The sequence below is a fragment of the Chlamydomonas reinhardtii genome, chromosome 9, assembly GCF_000002595.2.
Source record: "Chlamydomonas reinhardtii strain CC-503 cw92 mt+ chromosome 9, whole genome shotgun sequence".
Lineage (NCBI taxonomy): Eukaryota > Viridiplantae > Chlorophyta > Chlorophyceae > Chlamydomonadales > Chlamydomonadaceae > Chlamydomonas > Chlamydomonas reinhardtii.
This window is the reverse complement of record NC_057012.1, coordinates 346,929-356,595: the sequence shown is the minus strand read 5'-3', so window position 1 is coordinate 356,595 and position 9,667 is coordinate 346,929. Positions and strand designations below refer to the sequence as shown.

The window sequence follows — 9,667 nt, the reverse complement described above, 5'->3', positions numbered from 1 at the left end:
ATGAGCCCGCTGCAAAGATGCGCCCGCCCCAACTTTCGAGAATGGATCCCCCTTTTACCCAGGGGGGCTCAGCCCAAAAACTGCTGGAGGGAAGCGCCAGTCCGTCACCAACCAGGTTTCACTTCAGTTCTAGCCTCTGTCCAACAGTCCATAGTGCATCTTTGACCCCACAAACTGCACCTTGGACACAATGGGACTGCACATCTAACCTTTCTGCCCAACCTTCAAGAAGCTTGCCTGCGTGTCAGATGCACAGTCCGAGTGTGTGCCAGCTGCGTGCCGTACAGGCCTTGGCATGGGGGGGGGGCAGGCATTGGGAGCGGATACCCTATAGCGGATAACCTTGTGGTGCGTGGTGCCATGCGTGGAACGCACCCCCGCAAAACAAGGCGCGACAGGCCACTGGTCTGTCGGCCGCCCTATCATGTGGAAGCACGCACCACACAAGTTGAATGCCGGAAGACGTGGCTGGTGCCGCCAGGCATAAGGCAAGGAGGCCCAAACCCGACGGCGGGCCCCTACAGCCGTATGCATCCGGCGGAACGTAGCGTGACTAGCGTCACCATTCCGTAACAGTCAAGGATTGGTAGTCCAGTATTTTGGATTGGATTTTCAACAGTCAAGAAAACGCAGCATTGGCAGGGCCCATCCACAGCAAATGGAGGGCGGCGGGGGCGCAGTGTCATCAGGCACAACAAGTAGCATCTTACCACCATCATGCCCAGGGCTCCTATCTTAATGTCTCCAGACATTAATTGGCCATTTAGGCCGTTTTCTAGACATTCCTCCCGGGGGCTAATGTCTGGAGCGAGACTTTGTTGGCCCGGGTTTTGGGCAGGTTTTGTCCGAATTCCTATGGAGAAGCCCTCAAACCGCCATGTGCCCAGACAAAAGACGGCTGCCACCCGGCCGTTTTTGTCTGGAGCTAGACATTACCCCAAAAACAAGATACGACCCCTGATCATGCCACGTGCAAGGAGGAAGGGGTGGTTACCAGGCACCACATCCCAGCCAACGTAACGAACGTCTGGAGTCGCCTCCAGAAGTCTGGCACAACGGCAACCCCGGGAGGGTAGCGCCGGCGGCAAGCCCCGTCCACCATGACCATACGTTGCCGTCCGAGGTCCATGGCAGACTGGTCAGCACGGCAAACATCATCCCACACCGACGGTCTCAGTCTCAGTTGTGTTTCAGTTTCTGTAGAGCGAGTTTGGGGACGCAATCACCAGTTTACCCGGGGCGTGCCCATATCCTGTACGCCCACATCCACCAGCGAGCGAGCATTAAGGGGGGCGGGCGTGCAGGCTAGGCGGCCTGCGTCCCGCCGTGTTAATACGTCCCGCTGGGGCCTCCAGGGGGCTTTCATTCCCACGGGGCTTTCCCCGTTCAAGACGGCATCGGGTTAGGACTATGTGGTTGAGGCAGGGTGGGCTGGGTGGCGAATGCGTGGTCATGTAGGGCGTCGCAAATAAAAGTGCCTGGCTTTGTGGGAGGTGACGCCCAGGGAGGAGAGTAGGGGGTGGAGGGTTTTGTGGATTGTGCCGGCGAAGCTGGGGCTGCTGGCGCGCTGTGGGGTGTCACTCTCCATCCCGATTCCCGCAGGTCGACTGCAAGGCCCTGATGCTGCTGCGCTTTTTCGTGTTGCTTTACGGCGTGGTTCGTGCCGGCTGCTGGCTCCATGATGTTGATGGTGTCGTGTTTGCTGGAAATCACAAGGAAGTCTGGGTCCAGGGCTACGGCAAGGAGATGGAGGGGATCGGTCGGATGTCGGGGCGCGCCTACAGTACCGCGCGGTACTGTAGGTGGCGCCCTGCTGGTTGCCCTCCTGGTCGGGAAGCAGCCACAACAACAGGCGGTTGTCGGCCACGTGGTCGTCTGGCAGGTCGGCTTCAGACGCGGCGCGCGTCCATTACCATCATGTATCTACGGACGATCAATGGCTCATGCAATGGTCTGGACAGCAATGTTGCTTGTGTCGCTCAGAGCTTGTATCTCCCTACCTGGGGGTCGCAATTCCGGCTGAAAGAAGCCACACTCCCTCAATCTTTCATACATGCGGCGCCCCTGGGCCCAAATGTGTCGTTTGAAGGGGTTCTGGGAGCTCCACCACCCAAACCCCCTGACACGGACAGCGCCTGGTGTCTTTCAGAGGTTCGGATTGGAGGCCATTACCTTTCAGAAAGATCAAGATAGACTTGTCTGTCGTTCAAGGTACAATTTCTTGACGTGGTGTGTGTGGTTCTTTTCACATATGCTGCTCACCGAACGCGCACGTACCCCCCCCTCCATTGACCTTCTCGTGATGGGAAGGCGCGGCGCGCGTGTGCGCAGTAGAGGGTGTATGCTGTCCATCGCACAACCATAGGACACAGCAGCCAGCGAGGCGATTGAGAGCACGCGTGTGTGCTGACACCGTTTCCCCCTAAACAAGAACTACACACGTTTACCCTCACCCCATCCCCTATCTACCCTACCCTACCGCTACGTTGGTGACGTGTCCCACGGCTGCAATCAAAAAGCAGCACACCCAGGTCGCAAGTCATTTCATGGGTGCATGACCCTTATCTATATCACAGCGATGCTATCCATCGGAGGTGTCCCTCTGCACTATAAGCGCCCATGCGCTAAATACCCAATTGCATCGGCTACAGGAGGGACCAGTTCACTAGCCAGTGGATTACACAGTTACAGCCCACGGGCTGGGGGCTGCAAGACCATCAACGTGACCGGCCCACGCACCCCTACCTGCCTTGCACGGATTCAGATCATTACTTCCTGCTGATTGCTTGGCCAACACCACAATCTGCTGGATGCAGTGATTGCTCCTGGAAAGCTACTAGACGCCACCGTACAAGCAGCACAGAGGTAGAGAGTTGCACAACAACGAGGATCATAACTACTAGGTGTATAAGTCATGTCCAAGTCATCACTGCGTGCATGCGTATCATCCTCATCACCCCATCAAGGCTCGTGCTCAACGGCATGGCTCAACCCACGGCGGCATACACGCAGCAGTTGCGGAGAACGCTCGAGGCGGCCCCTTGATTGGCACACCTACCAACTGGGCGTACGTGCCAGTGCAATGAGCGCGAACATTAACACAACTACACCCCACACCGGAACCCGAGTGCGACCACTGCCACCCGTACCACCACCACTAGTTGCAGGCGCATTAGTGTACGGGTTGGGTGCACGGCTGCTGCTGCCACCATTGCTACTGCCACCGCTTTGTCCGGCGGTGCCATTCGTGCCGGCAGGCACATAGAATGAAGCCTGCAGGTTGGTTGGATAGTAAGGCCCAGCGGGATCCAGGACATTGCTTGCCGCATTGAACATGACAGGTGAGCTCTGACGCCCAAAGTCCGATGCCAGGAACTCGGAGCAGTTGGGCGATCCATATGTACTGCTAGCATAAATTGGCCGATTCCCGTGAATTCCAAAAGTGTTTAGTGGCATGCACATGTTCGACAAGTTCATGATGGCCCTGGCCCAAGGGTCAGAAGTGAAGATGCTGTTGTCCTGAACGACCAAGGGCTCCAGATGCGCCAGCTGGCAGAAGCCGTCATACCATGCGCAGTAAGGTACGTAGTTGCATGCCTCTCGGCTGTCTTCGATCGAATCACACTTGATGCTAGCAGTGATGGCTCGCATGGAAACAGGGCAGGCGCCATAGAAGTGTGAGATGAAACTGGTATTGATGTACACCGTGTTGTAGTACGTTGCAAGTGTGTACGTTATGTTCCTCAATATGTAGTCGCTTAGCAACTGCGTGGAGGGAGGAAGGGAGGGAGGGACCTCAGCGACGTCAGCTGACCGCCGCCAAATCCGTCAAAATGCCCACGCACGTGCAAGTATGCGAGGGAATATGGCAGTTGAGTCGATGCAGGCTGGAGACATGTTAGACACGACAGACTAGGTATGTAGGTGCAGGCTGCGCTGGTCGCGGGCAGGCTACAGGCAGCAGCAGGCTAGAAGCAAGCTATAAATGCAAGCTTGAGGTGGGAGTGTCTTGCCAGGGAGAGGCTCGCGCTTACCTTCTGGTATGCTGGTTTCAGGTAAGTTGAGTACATCTGTGCCAGGTAGGACTGATTGGTAGCCCATTTGGCCACGCAGAGTTGCCTCTGCCTTTCCTCATGCGGCCATGCTGAATCTACACAAAAATTTTAGTTCAACAATCGTATAAATTCCATAGCTTCAGCTCCCACCAAACACCAGAGATAGCTAACTCACCATAATACCCGTCGAAGAAAAAAAGGTTCGGCAACATCGTGAGCATTGTGTCAGCGTCAAACGCAGGGTCAAACTGCTGGGCCAAAGTGTCCGCTGAGGCAGGCTGTATCCTGTTGTACGCGGCAGAAGATAAAACTCTCGACACATCCGCCCACGTGCACAGTGGGTTATCCAGGCATGCTCCAATGCTGCCGCCAAATGCCGGGCTGAGATTGTCGCATGTTAGGAAAACATCCATAGGGGACCCTGGGCACACAAGGGTATTGCGCCAAACCTGCAAGCAAGTCAGCACGCCGGGGCAATGTGCAATTATCGTGAGCTTTATTGGAAACCATGCATTGATACATACATATGATACTCACATCCGCGGGCAACGGAATGGTCTTGTAGACGCTGTAGTCGACAGGACAGGGATCGCTCCCTCTGCCACGTGCCAGGCACTGCTGAGCTAGGGCGCGCGCGATGACCCTGCGGACAATCAGCAGGCATTATTTTTATCCGTTTACTGGTTATGCTTGGCACCAACAGTCTTAACGCACGCTTAATCAGCCGGGACTCACTTGGAAGAATCCGTGGTGGGGGCGGGCAGGGTAGCAAACAGGAAGTTAGCGTTAGGATAGCAGCCCGAGTCGACAATAATAATAATAATTCAAACGCCGGCCCATGGGGCCTGGCGTGGATTATCGGGGTAAGGTGGCTAGGGCGAGGAGGCCCATCCCCCTCGCGCTGCCACCTCACCACGCACTCCGAGGAGGTGTGGGGGAGCCGTGGCTCACCCACCTCTCGGTTTGAGTTCCTGCTCGGTTACTCGGCGCATTTTGATAATGCCGCCCGCACTGTTCACAGCGTGTGTGTGGAGCCTCTCTCCGCATACTCGTGCGGCTGTGTGGGTCACCCCAAGTTGAGAGGTGAGCAGCTTAGTGAGGTTGCAAGGGATGGCCCCAGTCACTCCGAGCGCAAGGCATTCATTGGTGGAGTAGTGGACCGTCCATCCGGCCGCTTCCAGCAGTCGCTTGAGTTCTTGGTGTTGCTGAGATTTTTCTTCCCGCTTGTCCAAATGGCGAACGTCGGAGCTGTAACCGATTTCAAGGATATAGATGGGCAGCCGTGCTTTGTTCAGGGGCGGGCGGTACCCTTCTCTATGTGTTTCATGGGCGGGCAGGTTTGGGATGAACAGAATGTCAGGTCTGAGCCTTGTAATAAGGGGTGATGATGTCCTCTCCGCAGCCAGCCAGGCGGGGGGGCGTTGTGCAGACGCATAGTGTGGCAGGTCGGCTAGGGGGCCCGCGTCCATGACCATGAACCCGTTCCCGTAGGTCCCTTTGGAGATGCATTTGGCGACACGCTGGACTGCCCAGTTGTGCCGATTGATGTACGCGCCTTTCATTTTAGGGTGTGTACAGCCTCCGAGGATGTGCCCTCCGGAGTCAGGGGTGTGGCAGAGGGGGCAGTTGCCATTCCCTCCCAGGCGGTAGCGCCGTTTAAGCTGTGCGTTGAAGAGGTAGCCGTAGCGGGCGTAGAGTATTTGCTTGACCAGCCAGGGGTGCCTGGTGGAGCTGGCGAGGGTGCGGTTGCTGAGGGTGGGGCACATGTTGGCAGATGCTTCCGCCCATTGCTCCAGCACTGGTGTATTATTGGTAAAGCCTTGTTGTGCTTCGGGGGGCAATGAGTTCAGGACTCCACGGTTTAGGTCACTTAGGTAGAAATTGTCAGAGTTGCGTTTGGGCCACCAGATGTTGGACCACGGTTCGTCTGGTGCTAAGCGTATGGCCTGCCCCATGGCCTCCATGTCGTTGGCGGCGACTTTGGCGGCACCTTTGTCAGCTTCCTCGTTGCCGTGGAGCCCTGTGTGAGAGCGGACTTTCAGCAGCTGGACTGGGACCCCGGCGTCGGCATACATTTGTAGCTCGTGGAGTATGTTTTCCAGCAGGTTTTTATGTTTGGATAGTAGGAGTCGTTGTGGTGCAGTAAGGGCTCGGCGGATCAAGTAGAGAGACACTAGGGAATCACTGGCTATGGTTACTTGGGTCATGCCCATCAGACAGAGTCGGGGGCGGATGTATTCTAACGCAACGAGAATGGCTGATAGTTCGGCTCTCTGGATTGTGTTGGTGCTGTTGAGGCCGCCTGGTTCGACGTAGATGTGTTCGGTCTGTTGGGACCACGCGCAAGCACCGAGTTTGTTCATTTCGTTGCCATCTTCACCGGCCGCAACTTTGATGCAAGATCCGTCAGTCCAAACAATGGTGGCGGCATCGTACAGGTAGCTGCTCCGAGTGGGGAAGGCAGCTCGTGTGGTGTAGAGGGCAGAGAGCGTGGGCATGGGCGTAGGGCATGTGTCCAGGCCCCGTGCTGCTGGGGCTTGGGGTCTAGTTAGCTGCTTTGCACGGGCTTTTGCACGGTGGCTGTATGGTCGGCCCGGTGGGGCTGTGCGGTCACGGGGGAGGGTTACGCGCGCGGGCCACTCCAGTGGTTGTCGGCGCCCTGGGGGTTGCGAGGTCGGTGGCGGCACCGCTCCAAGTTCGGCCAGGGAGGTTTGGAGACGTGTCAGGTTGTTGTTGGAGTTGAGTGCTTGTACCCCTGTGGTGTTCGCAATGAGGAGTAGCTGCAGGCCCTGCTTGCTGCTGGCAGCCTCGTCGGCCGCCCCGAGGCCATCTAACATGCTAGATGCGGATACGCCAGGTGGAATCAGGGCCAGGATGGTGACATGTGGACTCGCAAGGCACCGGCTGGCGGCGCCTTTGCCTTGTGGGATAATCATGAAGGTAATGGCGGGGGTGGCCTGGTGTTCTAGGTGTTCGATCGATGCTGTTGCCCACGCCAGTGCCTTTGTGCAGGCGTCTGGGTCAGGGTCAGGGTGGGCGAGGGAGAGGCCATCAAACGGGGCCGTGTACGCATCATGTGAGGCCCCGAAGAGGGAGTCAGCTGCGTGTTGGCTGTAATATTTAGTGGCCCGGCCCGAGCAGTTGAGTGGAGAGGCAAACCGCTCCACCAGCCCCACTGGGCGGTCAGGGTCTGAGTGTGTCGAGGCAAGGCAGTTATACAGCGCCAGCTTCAGGGACTCAGGGAGAGAGCGCTCACGTGCGGGGGCCGACTTGCATGTCTTGCCTTTGCTGTCTACCCGTGCGCGAAGTAGCAGTTTAGCCAAGTCTTCCGGGAAGCCCCCTTGAGATCGGTGCGGGCTGGTTGCGTCATGGTGGGTAGATAGGGCGTGTTCATATCGAGCTTTAAGAGTCAGCAAGGTGCCTAGCGTAACGGATGCTATGTGGCGTCCGGTAGGGCTGTAGACGTGGGCGAGGGTGCGTTCATCAGTGTATGTGTCTGGGATTTGGATTGTATACCTTCCGGTGGGGTGGACGTCGAGGTAGGGATTGCACGGGTTGGTGTCAATGCGCGTGTTCTGTTTGGTGGTACGTCGGACGTGGGACGCGGCCACGTCGGCTTGCGTCCATCGCCCTTGCTGTTGGGCAGGTGTAAGACGGGCGTCGTTGGGCTTGGGTTGTGGCATGGGTGTAGGGGGTTCTGCAAGTTTCCGCAAGTGTTCGGAGATGGCAGGGGTCCACCCTTGGAGGGTGGGGCATTTGTCTACGGGTTCGCTGGTGGGGTCCCATTTCATGCGCAGGAAATGTTTGCAGCACGCTTGCCCGTATCCCGTGTGTGCGGCAGCAGTCCCAGTATACTTCATGCGGGTGTAGGCCTCAGCCGCTCCTTTAACGATGGTTGTGTCCTTCCAGGCTACCTCATAGTAGCGCTCGGTGTGGAGACTGTCACCCTTCTCTGGGGCAGTGACGGCTTTAGTGATGGGCCCAGCTTGAATGTGCGAGATTTCCTCAATGTCGTGGTACAGGGAGTACACTAGTTGCTTCGCTGCTTGGGCAACGTGGTATGCCTGCGTCGGCCAGGGTAGTTTGCCTGTCAGGAGCTGGAGTCGGATTCCCATCCAACGCTTGAAGGGTCTTGGTTGGGGTGGGTGGTCATCCAAGTGTGCACGGAGGCGTTCACGCTCCTGCATATATTCTGTACGCATTTGTCCTTGTGGGTCGTGGTCAGCCTGGCGGGGGTCGTGGCTGTCCCCCGGTGTGGCACCAGTGATGTTCGGCCAGTTTGGAGGCTCAGGTGCAATCATGAAATCCCCAGTGTCTGCCCATCTCGGTCGGGAGTCATAAGCACAGGTGGGAGGTGTTGTTGGCGGGTTTGCGGATATGTAAGCTGTGACGGGGTTTAGCGGATTGGTGTCGTCCACCTGACTACCCAGGAAGTAGGGGTCGGCGAGGTGGGCTGGGATTGTACGGGTCGGGTTGGGGCGAGTGCGGTTTTGCGGGAACTTGCTGTGGTGGCGGGGAATTCCAAGTCGAGGCATGCGGTTGGTTCCTTGCATGTCTTTTTGTACATTGGCAAAGTAGTGTGGTGCCCACATGACAAAGTTCGGGGGACCGGAGTCATTTTCATCGGGGTCGTTGTTTAGTATAAAGCCAGATTTCTCTGTGTGGCTGCGCATATCGGTAGGTGGCAGTGGGTCGTGCCGGGGGTCAGCATCAATCTTTTGCTGTAGGCGCTTGATGGCGTTGGGTCGTTGTTTCTTACTTTTTGGCTGCAGGTGGGCCGTTGTGAGGGACGCTACTGTGGGTAGTGTCTGGGTGTTGGGGGCGTCCGGGCCCGCTGGTGTTGTTAGTGGGGGCGTGGGCTGTGTTAGTGGCGGTGGCATGGGTTGTGCTAGTGGCGGGGTAGGCAGTGTGCCTGTCAGAGTTTGGGTTAGAGTTGCCGTTGGCGACTGGGTTGGTGCTGTGGGTGGGGCACCTGTTGTTCTCAGCCTGTGGGCTAACGTGGTTTGGCGCTGGCGGGGGCCTAGGCCATTTGGGTGTTGGGGTGTTTGAGCCTCGGTATTGGGGTGTAATGCAGTCATGTGTTGGAGGTGGGCGTCCATCGTAGATTGGGTTGTTAGCTCGCCCGGGGTGGCATTGCGGGGTAGGAGGGCGGCAAAGGCTGGCGTGTTGGGGAGGGCTCTGTATCGCTGCGGAAGGGGTAAGTGACATTTGTAGTTTTCAGCCTGGTTGAAAGGTGCCTCACGGGCACCATCGCATTCCGCGCTCAGGCATAGGCTAAGGCGGTTTAGGGCCACTCGGTGCTTATGCTGGCATTGGTTGCGTGGCAGGTGTTGGAAGAGGATGTCAGAAGGAATGAGGCATGCGCGCCCCTCGGGTGTACGCTCTTTACCTACAAGGTTTCGCAAATCAAGGCCGGCTTGTGTCAAGGTAAGGACCAAGTGGTGTGAGATAGGGTGTGAGCTGCGGCTGATTGCGGTTAGCAGTGTGTTGGGTGGCCCTTTGTATGGGGCCCCGTGGTCCCATATGGTGAGGTTATAGGCACGCATGATGCTGAGTTGTTTCAGTGTCGTATAGTAGTGGCTTTCATGGCGGAGTTTGTGCATGTCTGTAGT

General features: G+C 57.2%; 1 protein-coding gene across 2 annotated transcripts; it reads right to left on the bottom strand.

Moving 5' to 3' along the window:
• Window positions 1-2,665: 2,665 nt before the first annotated feature.
• Window positions 2,666-5,393, bottom strand: CHLRE_09g405100v5 (uncharacterized protein). 2 transcript variants are annotated; one of them, XM_043066151.1, is made up of 5 exons: window positions 4,791-5,393; window positions 4,593-4,698; window positions 4,231-4,504; window positions 4,035-4,150; window positions 2,666-3,765 (listed from the first exon to the last, which is right to left on the bottom strand). In XM_043066151.1, exons 3-5 carry the CDS (start codon window positions 4,466-4,468, stop codon window positions 3,055-3,057), a joined length of 1,065 nt encoding a protein of 354 aa, XP_042920716.1. In that variant the 5' UTR covers window positions 4,469-4,504; window positions 4,593-4,698; window positions 4,791-5,393; the 3' UTR covers window positions 2,666-3,054. The 2 variants fall into 2 exon arrangements, with proteins under 2 accessions (XP_042920716.1, XP_001695247.1); XM_001695195.2 differs by having other exon boundaries at window positions 4,593-5,363.
• Window positions 5,394-9,667: the final 4,274 nt, after the last annotated feature.